Here is a 21,519-nt window from a genome sequence, read left to right as displayed (position 1 = left end):
AAAGGCAGGCATTGTGGCAGGGCTGGGGATACGGGGGGATGGAGCACAGGCAGGAGGACGGCACGGAGAGCCCCCGGAGAGGAGGGCGGACGGGATGTGAATGTAAATTCTGTAAATATTTTCTTTAAGGTGCTGTGCGTAATCCCAGGAAATAGGTCTGGTTTCTTGGGGAGTGGGGCTGTGCTGACTTTCTCCCTGTCAACCCAAGGCCTGGTGCAGGGCTGCAGGGCATCAGGGCCTCCAAAACACAGGGAGCACCCAGAAAGCCCTGTCCTGTCCTCTCCACAAATGTCCCTGGAATGACAGCTCTGGGAGGGACATTGCCAGCAGGAGAGGGATGCTCCATGCCTGGCCTTCTCTAGCAGCCCCAGCTTGGGGTTGAATTTGTTTGCACACTGCTCAGAGTGCAGCATTGGGAAAGCAAAGGTAAATGGGCTTTGGGTGATGCTGCTAAGGATGTGTGGCCCTGCAACCGCACTGCCCCTGAGCTGCAGGGGAGGCAGGTTGTGCCAAGGCAAGAAGTAGAGCCCTCTGTTGGGTCACACCCACAACCCAGCTGTTGCTTGCTGACAGCTAAAATTGCAAGTGCTGCTTCCCCAAACCTTGCCTTGGGCACCATGCCAGCAGAGCCATGCACTAGCATGGCCACGGACTATGGCTGCCACTTGTGACGTATCTGTATGTCCTCACAGTGTCCTCGTGACAAAGTGGTGCAAAAACTGTACAGCACCATGCACAGGAATCCCTAATCCTTAGGCAATCCCAAACCCCACAGTCCCTCTCCATCCTTTGTGACTCCCAACACTCACAGGGCTCCCTATTGCTGCCAGCCTCATGAACAGGCACCATTCACTGTGACATCTATCCCGCAGGGCACTGGGGAGGTCAGAGGTATAAGTGCATTGCAGAAGAGATTAGGGAGGTGTGGGGAGGGCTGCTGAGCCCCTCACAGGGTGCTGCACTCCTTTGCTGCTGGCTGCACCCAGGCACAGCTCATTCTCATGCCCTGGAGCATGACCTGGGAGCTGAAGGGCACAGTGGGCAGCCTGGCTCAGCCCTGCTGGGGTACTCTGCCCTCTGTCCACATCGAGAGCCCCCTCGCTGGGAAGCCCACCTGGGCAGCCCCAGCCTCACATGTGGCCTCTGAGCAGCCACAGAACGGGTTTCAAATTTCACTTTCCATGTTTAAAATCTCCTCTCCCTTCTCATTTCCTTTCCCTTCCTTCCCCAGCAGATGTGTTAACCCTGGCTCCAGCCGGTCGCAGCCCATCCCAGGGTGGCTGATGGCCCTGCTGGCAGCAAGGCTGGGCAGTGCCTCTCTCTGCACTGATGCAGGCAGCGTGGTGCTCACACGGCCATTCTGCAAGCATCCCTCACCCCACAGGTACCCAAACGCTGTGACCGCTCCATCCCAAACCCCCACAAGAGCTGCATCTCTTGTGAGCACCGCAGCTGTCCAAACAAGATGGTTTTGTCCAAAAACACCAAATAAAGAGCGGAATGAAGGAACCTGCCCCTCCTGGCACCCCGATCTGCTGTGAGCCCCATCCTGATGGCAATCTGGGCACGTTGTGCAGCCCCAGCCGGGTTCGGCTCAATGCAGCAAGCTGGAGGGGTATGGGGGTGTGTGGGAAGGGGCCGCAGATTAGGGCTGATAGGGCCTGGCATTTTGGCAGAAGTTTCTAGGACAGTTTGTACAGCGTCCGCCCCACACAATGGCCGTGTCTCGCCGCCGCGCTGCAGCTCTCATTTCCATGAGTGAGGAATTCAACTGAAAAGTAAACAGGAAAAAACGTTACATCTCACAGTTTATAAATATGTGCAGCATTATTTAGGCAGTCAGGCCAATTTGCACAGATGCCGTGTATATGCTGTGACAGATCCCCGTGTTGTTTCGCAGCCACCCCTTGCGAATGGGAAGCAGTGCTGGTTCCTAGCCATGTCTGCGTGAAATATCGGCATCCTGGCTGCGAGCAGGAGTGCTGTGACTCTTGGGAACAGGGCTGGGAGCTGATGTGAGTTGTTTGCACGTAGTGCTGTAAAGCTCAGGCCCCTGTGTTCCCAGCTTGGGCTGAGGGAGGCTTTGGGAAGAGGCAGGGGTGCTTGCATGCGGGTCTCAGGGTAAGGGGAAAACCCATTCTGGGGGCACTAGTGCACATCTCCACTGTGAGGAGGGCTACAGGACTCTGTTCCCTTGTCCCTGGGGCTCTGGCAGGGCAGACAAATCCCAAACTCCATGCAGGGCATCCAAACCTTGCTGCCGCTGGGAAGTGGGGACCCAGGGAGCATCCCACTCACCTCCCCCCAGCATCATCCAGAGGCACCCTGGTCCCGTGCCAGCACTGCAGAGAGAGACACTGTGACTGCGCTTTTCCAGCAAAGCCCCTTCCTCCCCCCTCGCCCCCAGAGGTTTATTCAAGCTGACAGCCGGGTGACTTGCTCGTTCCAAGCAACATCTTAATTACGGGCCATCCTCCATGGGGCTTTGGGCTGTGGCCGGCAGAAGGAACTACTCCCCCAGGCAGCACCGAGCCGTGCAGGCGGCTCACACAGTGGGGATATTGTTTTGGCCATTGCCTGAACAGCCCCAGCCTCTCAGCTGTAAAATTACCTAGAGGATAACTAAACAAACCCCAGACAAACACTCCTTTAAACCCGCTGCTTGCTTTGCAGCGGCGGTTTCCCCCTCTGTTCTCGCTGGGTTTTCTTTTCCTTCCGCTCACAGGCAGCACTTTCACTGTGCCACAGAGAGGTGCTGAGGGAGAGGTGACATGTGGAGGGCTGGGGGGCAACGTGGGTCATTCTGGACCACGCTCAGCCCCAGCCCCACTGGAGAGGGCTGGAGATCTCATGGGTGAGGGACCTCACCCAATGCTTCAGGCTGCTTGGTGCCAGACCTGGTCCAAAAGGCTCCATCCTGACCCACTGTCTTGGGAATGGCATTTTCCCCAGTACTCAGAGGATCTGGTCTCACTGGCCTGGCCCAAATCCTGCTGAAAGCTATGGAAAAGCTGCCCCAGACTCCAGCATCACACATGACCCAGTGGGACCACTGGTTTTCTGGGGCTGAGATCAAGCATCAAGAGACGACAAAGCTCCTCTGGACAGCAGGGGAGGTTGGGACAAGTCTCCTCCAGGAGTTTTCTTCTCTTGCCAGCTGCCCCCAAAAATAGGAGAACAGCTTTGGCCGAGGTGCTCTCAGAGCCAGCGTCAGCATTTCCTGACTCAGTGTTGATTTCACAGATTAAAGCTGGTTGAAAAGGTCCTGGTGGAAATCCAGCCAGCATTAATTTGGGGAAGGGAAAAAAAAAAAAAAAGAAAAGAAAAATTGAGGAATTTCATTTGAGTTTGCTTTAAGGGGAAGGGCTGTGCTCTTCCCACCCAGCAGTTTGTTTGCTCTTGAAATCTGTGCAATAAACACACACGTGTCGAGCTCCCACTGCAAGCAGCGCTGCCTTCTGCTGCAAATGTCACAGCACTGTTTTTGGTGACAGCAGAGGATTTTGGTCAGTCTGAGGCTGTGCCTTTGCTTTCAGGTCAGCATGTGAACTGCTGACATGCAGTGTTATAACTACACCAAAGTTTCCATGTTGGCACGAGGGCTGCAGCACAGCCTGGGTCTGGCATAGAGAAGCCGTGTGGGATTTCAGAACCAAACCTCTCCTTCATCCCAAAATAAAGACATGACATGAGGACATGGAATACAGCCTCACGCTCCCATGGGCGGAGGGGCTTTCCTTCTGCCCTTCCCGACCCGCTCCGATAGAGCACTGCCCCAAAATACAGCACGCAGTGTGTGCTCTGAAAATATCTGCAGCCCATTGAGGCCGATCCCAACGTTTGGCAGATTCCTGAGTTCAGGAAATTCCTTGAGAGTTCGGGAAGCCCTCCAAGCCGAACCCGAGCTATTTCACTTGCAGCAGATATTGAGTTCTCCTCCTCTTTTGTTTTTTTGGTGGTGGGTCAGTGGGACTTTGGCGAGCGCGTGAGAATAAGAGCAGCAAAACAGTGAGGAAGGCCAAGGGCAGACGCAGGGCTGCAAGAACAGCTGCTTGCAAAGGGAAGCGGAGCAGCCAAGGCTCGGCTGCGTGGTCCCAGTGCCGAGCAGGGCTGGAGGCAGCCCAGCAGGTATCAGTTACGCTCTTCCCCGCTCCTTCGCGCGTGCAGAAAGCACTGCCTGTTATTGATGGCTGCTCTCACTGCACACGCTGCAAGCGTGATGCTGGGTCGGCCCAGAGGACGGGGCAGGGCTAGGGGCAGCCGGCGGGACCATCACACCCTGGGCTCAGCACACCCAGCCAAACTGCCTTTCGGCTCCAGCTCCTGTGGGTGGGATGCCGGGCAGCCCCTGGGCTCTGCAAGACGGTCATAGACAGAGCTTGAAGGTCATAATTAGCTCTGCTGTGCCTTGGCACTAGCTTCTCAATGACAGCAAAAAGGTCAGTTCATACTAGTGTCCTTCATTATTCCCCAGGTCTCAAAGGAGAAGTATTTTCTTTCCGCTCCTGTGGTATTTTTCTTCCACCATGTGCAGCAGTGAGGTCATCGAGCAGGGCTTCATGGCAAAGTCCCTGGGCTGCTGCCATCAGCTAAAGGAAAGGCAGGAGATGGCCCAGCTGAGTGCGCTGCCAAGGAGGAACATGGACCTTCCCAAGAGCCGGAGGCACAGCTCTGCAGAGCACATCCGCTCTCAGCACAGGACCCAGCCAAGCCCTGGGGAAGCGATCAGATTCATTGGTTTGCAGCATTTCCTTAAACCAAAACACCAGGCTGCCACTCTTGCCACTTCTAGTTAAACATTTCTCACACTGGTAACAGTCTTTAGGCAAAAGCATTGTGCGGGAGAGATGGAAAGGGCCACCCAAAGTCCTCTGAACCCCTGCAGCAGCATGGAAGGGATGGAATTATTTAGCTAGCTCACAAGGCTGCCTTCTGCTGCAGACCTCATATAGGATATGGCAGAGCTGCTTTGGCACAGCCTTCCTAAGCACACCCTAAGCACACCCATGGCCATGCAATTTCCTGAAGTCAGAGCTCCTCGGTTGCTCCAGACCTCAGGATAATGTGCTGGGATGGAAGAGGCTGGGAAAGTCTTTTCTAAGACCCATCAGCCCTGTCCCACCCATGGGACCTCCCCCCTGCCTCTCGCCCTTGCTAAGTCCATGCAGCCAGCTCTGCTGGAGGAAGGACACCAACAGGGCAACCTGTGTGCCCCCAGCACAGCTCTGTAACCCATGGCTAACCCCTCCCCAGCCCCAGCGTGTGCTGCCGACGCTGCTCTGGCATTTTTATGAATGGCCGCGAGCCCGGGGAAGAGATTTGAGCATGGATTTGGAACAGCTCCATCCCTTCTACCACACGCGCTAATCTTGACAAATGATCAGCGTGTGGCTTTCAAAACCAGAGATAAGGCCGTCCGAGCGCTTCGTGGCCCCGCACTTTCCCACGAAGAAAGGGCTCTTGTTCTCAGAGCACAACATCCTCTGCAGCCCCCGCTGCCCCCACCCCACAGAGAGGCTCCTGCAGTGAGCACCAGCCCAGCCCCTGTGTCTGTGAGACCTCTCTAAACCAACCAACAGGAGCTGTGGCTCATGCCTGCTCCATCCCCATCCTCAGCCCGTGCACTGGGAGCTGTGGTGTGGCAGAAGCGTGTTCTGGGAGTGGTGGGAGCTCTCAGACCCCTGGTTGGGGACAGTGCCGCAGGATGGCTGCAGTGCCACCCCAGATCCTGCTGGATGTGCCTCTGGGAAAACTGGGTTCACAAGTCTGCCCCTCCCACAGACACAGACCCACAGCCAGGGGAAAAGGCCTTGGCCAGTGCCAATGCAAAGAGAGAGTTTCTATCCATGGGAGTCACACCCTGCTCGACCTCTAAATTGGGCTGCTCTCTGGCCTTGCCACTTTGGGAAATGAATTTGTACTCTGAAAAACTCAGCCTGGAGAACGCTTGGGAAGACATCCAGTCCGCTTCCCTATTCCAAATTGATCCGGACAGACTTTTTTTTTATCTAACCTTTCCTTTAAGATCTCCAGATGGCTCAATATAGTCTCCTCCAGGGCTATATTAATTTTACTACTAGAATATCTCTTTTATTAATGCCCAGCTCAAATTTCTCTTGCTGAGGACATGCTCCTGTCCCTTTGGCAGCACAGAGGGCATCTGTGTTCCACCACTCACCACACCATGGTGGCTGAGGATGAGGATGGACGGAGCCAAAGGATGGGGATGGGAGCAGTGCTGCAGTAGCCCTGGAGAAGCCTGGAACCTTCAACCTCAATGTAGGTCTGCAGAGGAGTGTGAGGTGCAGCCACCAAACATTGTACCCAGGTGGGAATGGGGGTCAAAGCTGTTGACTTGCTGACCCATGAAGGGAGGCAATTATTTGGCTGATGGGGCCATGCAAGTGTTAATTAAAAACCACATGAAGCAGAATGAGTCACTGTTCGGTGTCATCCGCTTGTGAAATTGTCCCTGCTGCCCTGGGGCAGAGTGGGCAACCACTGCCCATGGGACATGTGCTCCTGAGCTCCTATTGCTGGGCACCTCTGGGTGCAGTGATGGACACCTCTGGGTGCAGGGATGCTCACAGTGGCACCAATGGGCACAACTCCCAATGCCAGGCCCCCCTGCACATCCCCTGGTATCTGTAGGGCCTCTCTCCTGTGTGTATTCTTTGATGCCTTATGTGTATGAGTGAGTTGGAGGCTGAATCCATTTCCTCAGTTGGGACCAAAGCTTGGCTCTCTCAGCTCTACCCAGATGCTTTCCCCCCCCCCCCCCCTTCCCCCCAAAACAATTAGAGAATGGAACAACATAAGGGAATTTATTCCCTCTGAGGACCTTGCTGTGAGATCTGGCAGCAAGTGACCCAACATTTCAGAAATGGGGTCGGACAGCAGGGACGGACAGACCGATAGGTGCCTACAGGCATGGCGACTCACAACTCCTTTCCATGGGAGCAGGCTGAGGGCTCCTGGCTGCCCTGCCATGCCCAGCTCAGGCTCCAGCAGCAGGGCCAGGGGCTGCAGAAACCGTGAAGTGGCAGCAGATGTTTTTTCCTGAGGCCTCAGACAGGCACATGCAGCACGCTGTTATTAAAACTGGATCGTGCTCCCTGCACACAGGGAAAAAAAATTAAGGCTGTATGCAAGGTTACTTCTCAGCTTTGGCATCCAGCATTAAGCCATGCAGGCTCCGTAGGCTTGTGTTTGTTTTTACAGAGCACTGCATAGACTGTCCCTCCTGCATATTTCAGCCTCCTGGGACAACGGGTTTCTTCTCTCACTACCCCCCCCCACCCGATGGCAACGGCACAGCCTGAGGTCAAGGAAGCGCCGGCTCCCACAGCCGGGTGGTTGTGGTGTGGTGTCAGGGCACAGCAGGGATCTGTTGCTGTGGGGTACCTGTGTGCGGGATAACGGGGACCTCAGGAGGGGTAGAAGGGCAGGGCGGCTTTCATAATACACCGAGAGAAGCTGAGGTTCTGCAGGCAAAGGGTCCCAGTGCAACCCTGCCATGCAGCCGCACCCCTGGGCTGCACGTCTGGGTACCTGGTGAAACAAACGGGGAGCCTGGAACTAAAGGCGAATCTTCACGGGGGGGGGGCGCGATGCCGGCTCTGGAATTCTCTTTCTCTTTCTGAAAAACCCACGTGCTGGGTTCACCGGCCCTGAGCGAACTGGATGCTGGTGCGATCGGGTCAGCAAAGGCTGCCTGGGGCCAAGGGTTCCCGTAGCCTCCCCCAGAGCTCCAGACGGCGCCCCGCAGCTCCGCACCCTGCCCGGCTCCGCGCTGCTGCACCTGCTGCCCACGGGGGCAAACGCCCGCAGACGGCAGCGGGGCGGTGGGGGCAGAAGGGGCGGCTGCGGGGCCGCGGGGGCTCGGAGTCCCATCCCACCCGCAGGGACACGCGGCTCCATCCGCCCGGCGGCGCGGGGCTCCTGGGGGCGGGGGGCTCGGCTTTGTCTCCCCGCCCGCGGGGCCGGGGGTCGGGGGCCGGGGGAGGGCTGGGGGAGGAGCGCGGCCCGCCCCTGCCGCCGCCCTACAAAAGGGGTCGGGCGGGCGGCGGAGCAGCGTGTGCCGGCGGGCAGGGCAGGGCAGGGCAGGGCAGGGCAGGGCAGGGCAGGGCAGGGCAGGGCAGGGCAGGGCGGAGCTCCGGCCCCTCCGCAGCGGAGCCTGCGGCCACCTCGTCCCCGTTGCGTTCCGCCGGGCTCGGGACCATGCGGCGGGAGCTGCGCCGCGGAGCTCTGCTCGCCTGCTTCTCCCTGGGGACGCTGCTGGCCCTCGCCGATGCCAAAGGTACCTTCTACCCCCCCGCCGCCCCCCTGCCCTACGGCGGCAGGTACAACCTCTACACGACCGGCTCCAGCCCGCAGCTCGGCAAACCCGTGGGCAAGCACAAGTAAGCGACTCTGCGCGGCCGTCGGGCGTCGCGAGATGGGCATCGGCGGTGCTGGGCTGGGGGGAGGCGGTTGTGTCCCGAAAGGGACCGGAATGTACGTGCGGGCCCCGTAGGGACGTGAAAGCTGTGGGATCGGGCGGGGAGGGGGTGCGGACGGGGCTGTGTGCCTCTGTATATCCCTATGTATGGGGCTTACTGGGGCTGAGATGTGCTGTTAAGTAACCTGGAAAGTTCAGGCGAAAGAGGAATGCAGGCTTTGCGTGTTCAATATGCTTTTCCATTCCCCAGCAAGAAGGGTGTTATGTCCTGGTGGGGGGCTCTCTGTGCTTGTTTGATAGAGCAGTTTTGTATTTGGCCTCTCTGAAAAGGAGGGGATTTGGTGTTACAAACAAGCTGAAATGAATAAAGTAACATTTGAAATGAACAATACTGGCAGTGCCAGTGGGAGCTTTCCAAACCCTGTAACATTTTCCAGCTGCTCACCCTTAAAACATCAAGCTGCAGCTATAAAGCCGCTAGCCACAGGTGGGTGAGAAAGAAAGGGGTTTCTGCAAGGGGGAGTGAGCCAGAGCCATCCCAATCCAAGCAGCCACAAGTGTGCACAGTTCAACAGTGGCTAGCAGATCTGCTACCAGCTTAATTAAAGAGGAGGCTGGAGGTGTCTAAAAGCAAATCCTGGATTTATGGGTGAGAGTGATTCTAAATTTCCACATGCACACATGATCTCCCTTCCATCCAGCTAAGAAAAGTTGCTGGCCTTAGTTCTCGAGTAGCCCTGCACATGGATAAATGACTCACCCTGGAGCAGCGATCTGCAGTGCTGAGCCCTGTGCGTGCCCGGGGTCTGGCAGCCTCTCACTGGGGCTGAGAATGATGGGAATTGCTGTGGTTATCCCAGGAGATGTGCATGGAGAGCCCTTGGAGAGGGGTTGGGAAGAAGAGGTTGCACTGTGTCCTCCTGCCTTGCCAAATACCTCCCTGATCCAGCAGCTCACTCGGGCCCATCTGCTCTGTCCTGCTGACCCTCCATTTCTGCCTCTACCCTCTTCTCCTCCCGCTCTGCCATCTGCTGTGTCCCTACCCTCAGCCCCTGCTTCACCACACGTCCCCACTATCTGCCCTCATGGACTGCATCCATCTGCTCCGGCTGGCAGCCTGCCTCCAGCAGAGCAGCCTTGGCCTCCATCTGTCCAATAGGACTCCTGCATCCTTCCTTCCAGCTGTCTCTTCCTTGCTCTGGAGCTGGTGTTACCCAGTGGCACTCAGTTGTGGTCATGGTGGCAGAAGGGAGGAGGCTCTGCTCCTTCCACTGCTGCTCTGAGGAACCTGAAGAGGCTTCTTTAGGGCTGATGATTCCCAGAAAACCCATTTCTGGGGGTGTTCTCCTTGCCCCCATAGCTTCTCTTGTTGAGCACAGCTCCAGGTGACTGCAGGCTGTCATGCTGTGCCCCTGGGGCAGGAGGTGACACTGCATTGCTGTGCTTCCCCCCCTCAGGAGCTATTGTGCCTATGTGGTGCAGCGCAATGTCACCTGTGTGCTGCAGGACGGCGCCGAGAGCTACGTCAAAGCTGAGTACCACAAGTGCAGCTGGGGCCCCAAGTGCCCGGGGAAAGTGCTGTGAGTATGGGGACACAAAGGGGCTGGGGGGCTGCCCTTCCTTGAGGGGAGGGGGAAGCAGAGCAGGCTGAGGGCTGCTGCTGTGGGAAAATATTTGCAAAGCTCTCTGCTACCTCCTAATTGCTGTGCTGGAGCAGGGCAGATTGTGGGGCTTTGTGGTCACCTCTGGGCAGGGATGCACTGCTGTGGGAATGCCATGCTCCCGTGTCCTCCCTGCCCCTGCTGGGAGTAGGAGCACCAGGAAAGCAAGGTGTCCTTGCTTCATGCCACTGGTGGTGGCTGTCACAGCAGCATCCTGCTCTACTGCTGGCCCTGGAACCTGTGGGCAGAAGGAAGAAAGGACCACAACTTGACAGCTTACAGGAAGAGGAACAGTGAAAAGAAGAGCTTATTTCCCAAAGATGTTTGAAACTGTCCTGGGTCTTTGGGAAACTGATACTGGGAAATGTTAAAATGTTTCAAATAGTGGGGGATTTGTGTTTTCTTTCTCCTTCTCCCCTCACTGTGAGCAGACATCTCCATATTACTCCTGCTGCAGAAGCTGCAGCCTGGGTGGGGACACTGGGGATCTTGTGGGGACGGTTGCAGTGCTCAGACGGGCTGCCCCCTGTGATGGATGGGTGAAAACACTGCTCTGCTCCTCACTGTCCAGCTGTGTGAGATGCATGTGCGGGCAGTGGTATGAGCTCACAAAGGCTTTGGTGTCACGTCCATCATTCCTACTTGTGCTGCTCTGTGTTGGAATTTGCCCAACTGTTTAACATCTGTCACAGTGGTCATCTGTTTGGGGACCGGAGCAACACACTTGCTGCTGTTTTTTCCAAGCTAGCATCACGAATCCAATGTTTTAAAAAATGATAATAAATAAAAATCAACTTATGCCTCATTAACAAAAAACCCCTCTCCACATAGTATGGTGGCACCTGGTTATTTCACCTCATGGTCCAGTCCTGGAAAGACTGGGTGATGCTTTTGCAGTGCTGGTTCATGAGCTGCGTTCTTGGGCAGGTGTTGTTGGTGCTGCACTGAGCATTGATGCAGTGAGTGGGAGGAGTGTGCTCTCGGGGTCTCAGCCAGGCTCTCCTCACACCAACAGGACCCATGACCCCACTCTTCTATCTTACTCAGAGCTGAGGTTGCCTCTCTAAAATGCTTTCCCTTTCTCTCCCCTCTCCTGGAAAGGTACCGCACCTTCTTCAGACCCAGGTACAAGATTGGCTACAAGACAGTGACTGAGCTGGCCTGGAGATGCTGCCCAGGCTTCATGGGAGAAGGCTGCCATGACAGCCCCACCGATCAGCCTGTCCTGGTGCCCCAGCACCCCGGTCCCAAAATGCCCCCTGGGCCGAAGATGTTCCCACTCCCGAGAGTGCCTCCCCATCCGAAAAGCCACCCTGACCTGTTTGCAGGACCAAAGAAGAATCAATATGGTGAGATCTTGCTCTTGCTTTGGGTTCCCACATTACTGCACCACTGGCCTTGGTCACAGAGCTCCCAGCTTCGTGTTCCAGCACAGGGCATGAGTGTACAGACTTTAGGTGGGTGACCTTTGTGTCCAGATGCCTGACCTCTCATTACTTTGAGGATCACTTTTCTTATTTACTACATTTCAGAATGTGTGGCTTTAAAATTGCTGTACCTCATTTTAAAGCTTATGATAGGATGAGTGGGAATGGCCTCAAATTGTGCTGGTTCAAGTTAGATACTAGGAAGAATTGATGATGCATTGACACAGGCCCAGGGAGGTGGTGGAGTTACCGTCCTTGGAAGCACGCAGGTTTTCCCCATCAAATTGAGTAGAGGAGCTAGGTGAAAGGAGGGAGACTGAGGCGATGTTTGGCTGAGAAAACAAGAGGCAGGTGGGAGCTGATATCAAAAAGGAGAAGGGTTGGGACTAGATGACCCCTTCCAGCCCAACCTGTTCTATGAGGTGATGAAAAGGACTTGAACCAATCAGAAGCTCAGGAGGGAGGTAAAGGACACAGCCCTGACCGTCTTCTCTGTCTCCTGCAGGCAGGAAGCTGCCTGGCCTGGTTGGGGACCGCCTGGAGCGGCTGGAAGAGGAGGTGCGGCGCCTGGCCCAGGCCTATGACAGCCTGCACATGCTGGTGAGTGGGCTGGGGGACCGCCTGCGCCTGGCCATCCAGGAGGACACCACCAAGATGATCGGCTCACTGATGAACAGCCCCGGCACGCCTGACTCCTCCGTGGGCTTTGGCATCATTCCTGATAGCCTGGTGGATGTGGCAGACAAGGCTGATGTCGCTTCGTATCCACCTGTTGGGGAGATCCTGACCAAAGTGGCGGAGGTGAGCGACGTGCTGAAATCCAAGGCGGATCTGCTCCATGAGGTTCGTGGCATGGTGCTGGAGCACGATGGGCAGCTCAAGCACCTGCTGGAGGCGGCCCGGCCATCACCCCTCACCTCCATGGAGCTGCTGGAGGAGTACGTGGCTGCACGGCTGGGCAGCCTGCGTGGGGAGCTGCTCGATGGCTTCGAGAAGCAGCTGGGCAAGATCCAGACCGCCTGTGACTTCCGCATCCAGGAGGTGCAGCAGCAGTGCGAGCAGGAGAAAGCTGCCAACCTGCGGTTGCAGCAGACTCTGGATGGAAAGGAGCTGGAGATCAAGAAAGAGATTTCCCAGCTGGAGACCCAGATCCAAGGGCTAACAGTGGTGGAGAGCTGCTGCAGCAGCCTGGACTACCTCACTGACCGCATGAACATCCTGGAGAAGGGCCTGCACAGCATCTCTGAGTCGCAGAAGAACTTGCACTCACGGATGGATGGAGAGATCTCCACCATCACCCTGGGGAACCTCTTCGAAGGGCGCTTTGAGGACCTGGAGGCCAGGCTGAATGCTACCGAGAGAGAAACGGGGAGCTGCTGCTCCAGCATGGAGGATAGCATGAGAGGCACAGTGGTGGCGGAAGTGGACGGCATGAGAACGGCCTTCGAAGATAAAATGCAGACCCTGGAGGACAGGTTCATGAGCATCGTTGGGGAGCTGAACAATGTCAGTGCTCCCATGGGTATGGATGGGGTGGTGGTGCCCGTGCTGGAGGGGGAGCTCGCCAGCATGAGGAAACGCATGGATGAGAAGCTGGAGGTGCTGCAGAACCGTCTGGTCACGCTGGAGAGCACCTGTTTGTCGGGCTGCAGCTCCGCCTCCAAAGACGTGGAGACCTTCCGGACGGAGATCGAGGACTGCCAGAACAAGAACCAGGACCTGCTGCTCCGCATGGACAGCACCTCGGAGCTGCTGCGCAAGCTGAACGCCACCATCCTGGAGATCCAGCGGCGCATCGAGGAGGAGGCGGCGGGGGCTCTGCAGGGGGAGATCACCTTGTTGAAGATCAACCTGAACACCGTCAGCAAATCCCTGACGGGGCTCAAGGACTCCGTCTCGCAGTATTCGGACACCGTGACGCACGTCAACTCCTCGCTGGACGAGCACGAGCGGAAGATCGAGGACGAGGTGCACTCTATCCAGGAGAAAGTCAGCGACCACGGCTCCCAGCTCTTCTTCAGCAACCGCCGCGTGCTCAACCTGAAGGGTGACCTGGAGCGCCTGAAGGCGCGCATTGCCGGTGAGCTCAGCTCCTGCCGCGGCGCTGCCCGCAGCCTGCAGCGCGACGTCGCGCACTTCGACGAGCGCGTGGCAAGGGTGGAGGGAGCCTGCGGCCGGCTGGGGGCTGTGCTGGGGAGCCTGGATGGAGTGAGGGGAGAGCTGGAGAAACACGCGGGCGGCCTGTGGGACCGCATGGACCGCCTCAATGGGACGCTGGCTGCCCACTCTCAGGAAATAACGGGGCTGAAGGACAACCTGCTCGACTGCCAAGCCAAGGTCTTGGAGCTGGCGGAGCAGCTCGGCCACCTGGAGGAGCGGGCGGGAGGGAAGCATTAGCCTTGCCAAAGCGCGCTGCTTCCTCGCTTAACTTATATCACACAGACTCCAATGTGACAACCTTTTTTTTTTTTTTTTTAATTTTTTTTTTTAATGAAAAGATAAATTAAAAGCTGCTACACCCTCTCCTTCATCCCCTCCTTTTTAATTTTTTAATTTTTTTTTTTTTAAATTGTGTTGTTTCTGGTGCTTGCCTTGCTGTGCAGCAGCTGTGCAGCCCCTGCAGCAGCAGGTACCGGCACATGGCCGGGGGTGATGCGTGGGCTGAGGGCTGATGACCCCAGAAGGACAATTCAGGAGGAAGCTGGAGGCGGGAAGGTTTATTTTGTTTATTATTTTTTATTATTTTTATTTTTTTTAATATTTTTTGTGGATTGGTTGCTTGTCGAAGAATAAAACCCTGTAGTCATCAGTTGAGGAACAGAAATTCTCTGACCTAAAGACCACCTGCATCTTCATCCAGGGACTGAACAGAGCCAGGGCTCCTTCCAGGGAACAACTCACTGCAGGAACTGTGGATTTCAAAGCCAACACGTACTCGCACAGCCCTGGGGAGCTGCACTCCCCTCCTCGAGCCGGCAGCCCTCCATGCAGAAGGTAAATCCATTTCTACTGCTGCCTTCTCCATGCAAACGCACATGCCTTATGGAGCATATGAGGATATGCATTAAGAAAACACATGCATATATATATATATATATATATATATATGGTATGTGTATATATATTTTTGAACAATCCGCTGTCACGGTGCTCATCCCTTTGCAAAGCTTTCTTTTACTGCCCCCATTTCCCTTGCTGTACGTTGAAAAGCTGCACAGAGCACCTCTCGCCAGTCCTAGCAGCATTTCCATGAGCCCACGTGCTCCCTTAGTGCTGCTGTGGTTTGCAATCCTAATGTACTTTTCTGTCTGGTTCCACCTGGCACTGATGCAAAGGGTTATGGAAAAACTTGTGTCTTTCCCAAAGACACGTGTGCGTAGATCTCTGAAGAGACAAAGCCAGGCGTGGAGCAGCCTCCTGCCCTCCAGCTCTGGTTTTCTCCTGTTTTATTGCTTAAACTGTGAACGTGATTTCCTCATCTCATCCCAGGGCAGGCAAGGTGCAGCTGCTCCAGGACGTGAGCATGAGGGCACACCTGCTCGTGGGTTTCCCCATCCTGGAGCAGGAGCCTGCTTCTGCTTTGGGATCCCTTGGGTCCATGGGGATGCTGCGGATTCAGGGACCCCAGAGAGAGGAGGCACCTTGAGAAGACCTCTCCTGAGCTCAGGCCTGGAGGTAGGCTGAGCTGTGCTCCTGGGTCAGCGTGGGGCTGGAGGTGGTGTGAAAACCAAAGTGATGCACCCAGTGTCATCCTGCTTTCCCACAAAGACTGGAGAAGGTCAGTGTGTGCTGAGTGGTGCCAGCCTGGCCCCATGGAGCAGGTGCCCACCTTTCCCAGGGGTTGCATGGGCACACTGCTGCTCAGCCACCAGGGATATTATTTTAAGGAAGGATGAAGAGGAGATTAAAGAGCCTCCACCCCACCAACTCTGGCACTTTATAGCAGAGGAACGTTCTTGTCTCAGCTCAGTGTTGCAGCTCATGGGCCCTTCCAGCCCAGCTCCCACTCTGTGCTCTGCAGGTCACCCTCTGCACAATGGGAATGGTGAGTACTGTGCCTGGCTGCAGCTTTGATGATTGAGAACCTGCTCCAGCTGAGGAGCAACATCCAGCCACTTTGGGGTATCCCAAGAAACCTTCTCTTAAGTAGCACAAACTCCTTTCTTCCCCCCAGCAGAGGGCAGGGAGCTCAAGGCAGCCCTTCGTGATGGGCCAGGTCCTTGCCCTGCAGGAGCACCCTGCCCCAGGCCCCCAAAGGGCTGCAGCAACCAAAGAGAAAACCCAGCCCCAAGCTCACCTCTGCCAAGCTGAGCAGCCAGGGCTGGGGCAGAAAGCAGCAGAACAGCTTCCTGCAGCACAGAGCCAGCGCTGGCACTGACCGAACCAGGACAAGGAAGAAGTCTGAGCTTCCTGAACATGGTGCTATGTTTGGACTATTCCTGACTAGTCACTTGAAGATAGTTTGTATTTCAGTTCTCAGCTATCAGTGTAATTCATTTTAAAAATGAAAGGAATTGGTGTAAAATAGGGCATTTTTTTTTTTCTTGCAGAGAGGGAAGGAGATGGTGCCCATGCAGTTGTTTTCTGCTGGGCAGCTTTCCGAGGCAGCTGGCAATAGGTACTGCTAAAAGGCTGTGTTTTATTGTTTTTGAAACCTTGTACATTGTTCAGATGTTAAAAGCTGAAAGGCTGTTTGTACTGGAAAGGAAAAATAAAATATTTCTTGCTGAGGTTTCCAGTATCAAAATGACTTCTGTGGCTTTAGGAAAGGAGAGAAGCATAACACCCGGCTTGTGTTAAGACAGGGAGCTCAAGTTAAACACTGAAGCTATTTAGACAGGAAGAGAGGGAATCAGAGTAGCAGGAAGTGGTTCACACTCACACAGCATCAGAGAAGGAAAAGCTGGATGCAGAGCAGAGGAAGGAGCCCAGCAGTGCTCTGCCTTGTACTGCACGGGGCTGCAGTGGACAAGAGGCAGCCTGGATTAAAGCACTGTCTATTAATTACTGCTGCGAGTGAAAAATGCTCAAAGCCCAGCAACTTCCATGCAGCTTTACAAGTTAAGCCATGTGACAGCTTCACTCCAGCAGCTACACCACACAGCAGTGCTGGGTGTGCCAGAGGCTCATCTATAAATAAGGGTGACCCATCATCACCTTTAAAAAATAGCCATCTCTAAAGATGAATAACATTAAGACACTTGGCTCAGAGAACTACAGTAAGTTTTCAGTAGTCAGAACTCTCTTCACTGCTCTCTTTGTGTCATGAGAAGAGCTGCCTTAGTGCAGAATGTGACTTGTGTTAGAAGTACAGAATGGCTGAGCACCAAATGAGCAGCACCTGGTTCTGGCAGGACTCACAAAGAGCCCTGGGGCAGGTCCTCACAGATGATGGGGTCAGGAGAAGAATTTCAAGTCAATGGCAGGCAGGGGAGGTCTCCAGTAGACGAAGTGGCTGCACTCAGGGCACAGCAGAGCATTACTCCCCTCCTGCCCAAGGGGAGGGAAGATAAGCTCCATCACCTCTGCTAGCTGCTCGTACCTATAGGGTGATGGGAGAAGCTGCAGCAATAAGAGGTAACATAATGGGGCTTGAAGCAACCCGAAAAACTGAATGCAAATGGGCATTTGTCCACCCTAACCTAACAGGGATTTGGCTTTTTTTTCTATCCCTGCAAGATGTTTCTCATAGTTAAATCCACATTGACCCAGTGGTGTGAAGAACCAGCACATCACTTACATTGATTTGAAATTCTTCATCAGCTCCTGGATCAGCTCTCCGTTGGGGTTGACTGTGTGAAAATGCAGCTCTCAGGCAGACCCACCTGCTTGTAAGCACTGACATCCTGACCAGGGAGGGTCAGAAGGCGTGAGAGCTGCAGGGTGCTATCACCACCATGCAACCCAAGGCTGTGAGAGATGAGGGGTCAGAATGCAGGTTGGACTACACGCAGACAGGCAGTCTTGGGGCTCAGAGAAGATACTTGGAGAGTGGAAGAGATTTTGTGCACTGCAAGAGCTTCACCATGAGGCTCTAAGGAAAACGAGCTGTGCCCTGCTCAGCCTCCCAGGAAAGGCATCCTGCACCAAGGAAGGCCAAATTTAAGGCTGATGCATCCCCCCGTGTAGCAGCAGGGAGGGGAATGCCATCCCCAGGTGCAGGACCGGTGATGGGAGAGGACTGTACCTGCAGGAGGCAGAGAAGAGGCTGGGGCTCCTGGGGAGGGCACAGCCCTGCTGGTTTATCCACTTGGGGTAACCCTTGGTGATGTGTGCCACGAGGATTGGATGGGCTGAGCAGCAGAGGAACTTGTAGCCGTTCCTGAGAACATAGGGAAACCTTTCTGCTTTTTCTGCCTTGCTGCCGAGAAACCCAGGGAGCAGCACCCCCACCAGCAGCAAGGCGAGCTGGGCACAGCTCCCTGCTCAGCCCGCGGCTCAGGCTTGGATGCACAGAGCTCTTACGTGACAGGAGATGGGGAGAGCCAGCTGAGGTAGGGATGAGCCATCTGCGGGCCCACAGTGCCTCTCAGCGGCCAGAGAGGATGGGAGCATCACTCAGCCAAGGGGAAGTGACCCACTCTGCTTCTGCTACCGCGCTCCCACTCACACGGTTTGCAACAAGAGCACCGAGGGTCACTTGAACTACTCATGCCGGAGTTTGCAACAGTGCTGCATGTTACGTGCTTGCAGTGAAAAACCCCTGCCAGGTGTCCCCAGCATCTCCTAAACCACAGCAAGACTTAGCCATCGCTGACAGCAGAAAGTTAAGGCTTGTTATCCAGCATCTGTGAGTCAGGAGCCCTCATGACAGCTCCTGCTCAGCTTCACTATCACCTCCCACTTCCCTTTGGGGTCTTAGCTGAGCTGACGCTTACAGGTGGATTTTGTGGAAGGGCTTAGCAACGCTGTGATGAGTCCAGTCTTTTCCCAGATGTGGTAAGATGTGCCCAAGAGCATCGGAACTAAAAGGAAAGGAGACCAAGTTAGGCTGATCCAACCTGGTGGGCATCCAGAAAGATGGAGTATGACATCTTTCCTGGCTGCCTTGAAAGAACACTTTACCCCTATGGGTGAAGCAAAGGGAGGGAGAAGGGCCCTTTACTTGGTGATGGTGCTGTTGATGTCGGAGATCACCACCTTGTCATCGCAGTTCCACAGGTACGTGGTGGCCTCGCAGCAGCAATGTCCTGGTACCGTGTTGTCACACTGAGCACCACTTCGTTAGGGCCATCCGTCAGGTTCAACCTCCCCTGCAGCAAAGGGGAAACAAGCACAGTTCAGAGGAGAGCTGCAGGGATTTCCTGTAGGTTGGCAGGGATTTCTGTGCACAGGTATCTGTTGCTAATGCACCTCCTAGATGCAGGGACTCATTGCCCCTAGAGGACACCTCCTCCTCCTGTCTACACAGGGAAGAGCATGTTGGCTTCACTCTGCAGCCTATAGTTCTCCTCAGGAGCACCAATGGAGAACTGGAGGGATCCAGGACAATCCATCCACCTGGCCATGGAGGAGTTGGGCTGGGCTCAGATGGAGATTTAACAGAGCTTTCTGCCCTTGTACAGTAGGTAGATTTGGGAATAATTGGTCGTTTAGGAGGAGAAAATACCCCAAATCCATGCAGATCCCTAAAGGCAGCCTAGGTTCTCCAGTTAGAGCCCAGCAGCAGGAGGAAGGCACTCACATCTGCTGAGCAGACTGGGTTGCAGTGTCCTAGCACTGATTGCTGCTGGAGGTGGAGAAGGCACCATTAGCACCTTAGTGCCAAGGGCAGGGGCTGCTTTGCTGCCACTTGGAGCAGCAATACCAACACCCAAGCAGCACTAGTAATGCGTCCTCCTGCCTTCAAGAGAATGTTACCGGGTGGAAGAGGGGCTAGGAAGTCTCAGTTCTTCGGGCATTGGTGGTATCCAGGTATCTAAAAAATCACCCCCAGGTACCTCTGTGGAAGGGACAGACCACTAGGCCTGTGGACAGGAGTGATGGATGACACAAAGCCCCACGGCAGCTTGACCTCTGCGCGCTTTGAGGCTGCTACAGCCTGGCATTTTCTAGTAATGTCTTTATTTCATTTTCCAGACTCAAATTTTAAACAGTTAAGCCCCTCAAGGCACAAATTGCATGCGCTACAGTTGTCAGGACCAAAGGACTGAGTCCTTTGGGAAAGGCACCCAGAGGCTGAGGGCTCACCTCTAACTCCTGCCTTGCAGCAGCTGGAAGCTTTGTGCAGCCAGGACTGAGGTGAGGAGGTCAGTGCCTTGATATGGAGATGCTATAGGTAGGCTGATATAGGGTCAGGTGGGATACGGCCACACAGGATGGGTCAGGCAATCACTACAGTGTCACTCCCTGAATTGCTGCTGGATATAAGAACTGATGCACTGAAGACCGGGAGGAAGAAGGGTTACTTTGTGGGGAGGCTGATGGGGTGGATGGGAGGAATGAGCCTTCACTGTCACCTGGTGTTTTTGCAGGATGCTTTTAGTATCTCCACTTTAACAGTAAGATCTGGAAGAATGGAGTCGGGTGAGCTGTTTCCCTATGAAACCTGCTGTCAGTCACAGAGTAGTGCTCTCCAGAGAAGACTGCTCAATGCATGCTTTGTGCCAGACCATGCTGCACCCAGCAGCCTAGCCCAGCCCCTGCTTGCTGTTCTCAGAGCTCAGCCCTCCAGCAAGGGCTTTTGGACACTGTGGGTCTGGCAGGATGCAGGCATGACCTCTATTCCAAGCTTCCCATCCTGCTCTGTCCTTTGCAGAAAAAGCAGAGAGGGTGACATTTCGAAGGTATTTAAATGTTATTACACTCCCTCATAGAGGAGCCAAAGCAGGACCAAGGCGTGCTTCAGCTGTGCCAGCTGCAGGTAGCAGAGGGGATAGAAGCACACCGCAGGCAAGCAGCACCCTGCCCAGATCTTGTTTTCTGCAAGACAGTGGCAGGCGCTGGCCATGCACATAGGGCAGTTGCCTGCCCTGCTGCCAGCACACCTGGAAAAGTCCCATGCACCCAGTGCTGCCAGTGAGTGAGGAGTCCTCTGTGCTCAGCGCCCTTAGGAGACGCACAGATACCAGGGCAGGAGCTGGCAGCCTTGCAGCAGCACAGGAACACCTTTTCAGAAGAGGGCAGCATTTCTTTGCTAGCTGAACGCATCCTCGGCTCCGGCGAAGTAGTAAAGCGATGTGCCAGGAGCACACGAGCAGCACAGCCTTACTGTACCTGCAAGCCTCCATTCTCTGGACACTGGGGCAAGCATTTGAGACTCGAGCACCTTGAGGAAGTTCATTCCCCATCCCATCCCTGCACTGAGGCTCCTTGCTCACCCACTCTTCTCTGCTGGCCCTTCCACCCTAACTCCCAATGCAGCACGTTTACTCCTTCCCCAACCCCCTGTGCATCCAGCACAGCCACACAGCAGCAGATGCAGTGCTGGGTACTTCCATGCTCTCAGAACGTAACTGAGGTACCCAAGGCTCTGCTGAGTCCTCACCAGCTGTCTCTGAGCCACACAGCATGCTGCTTATTGACAAGGTGAGCCCTGCAGATCCATCGCTCTCTGGACACCCCAAGCTCTCTGCATCCTCTCACCAACGCAGGTGCAGCAGGCAGAGTCCCGCTCCCCTTGCTGGGACCTCCACGACTCATGGATGTTCGCAACGAGACTTTTTCAAACAAAACTTCTACTTTTTTTTATTACCCAACCGAGATGCAGCATTCTCAGCCCCTTGCGTTCCAACGGAAAAACGACGCTCACAAGCGCGTCTGTCTTGGCAGCTCTCCGCTGCATCCTGGGGCTCCTTGCCTGGCTTGGGCTGCAGCCTTGCTGGGCAGATACCAGCACCCAGCTGCAGCGCGGCAAGCAGCAATACAACGTCGCGGAGCGGCGCACAGCAGGATGGCCGCGCTGGGCGCACCGCGCACCCCGCACAACCCGCGCTCCCTCGTCCCCTCCGCGCCCCCCGCCACCAGCTGAGCCCCGCGCACGCGCACAAAC

At 55.3% G+C, this 21,519-nt stretch overlaps 1 protein-coding gene across 1 annotated transcript; it reads left to right on the top strand.

Annotated features, from left to right (window-relative positions):
• Window positions 1–8,220: 8,220 nt before the first annotated feature.
• On the top strand, window positions 8,221–13,925 carry EMILIN3 (elastin microfibril interfacer 3; the record flags this gene model as incomplete). The annotated part of the gene is made up of 4 exons (XM_079543174.1): window positions 8,221–8,402; window positions 9,898–10,020; window positions 11,203–11,450; window positions 12,034–13,925. 4 exons carry the CDS (start codon window positions 8,221–8,223, stop codon window positions 13,923–13,925), a joined length of 2,445 nt encoding a protein of 814 aa, XP_079399300.1.
• Window positions 13,926–21,519: the final 7,594 nt, after the last annotated feature.

The sequence above is a fragment of the Tetrao urogallus genome (genome assembly GCF_951394365.1).
Source record: "Tetrao urogallus genome assembly, chromosome: 16".
NCBI lineage: Eukaryota > Metazoa > Chordata > Aves > Galliformes > Phasianidae > Tetrao > Tetrao urogallus.
Note: the sequence above shows the minus strand (reverse complement) of the source record. Positions and strands in the feature narration are given on the sequence as shown.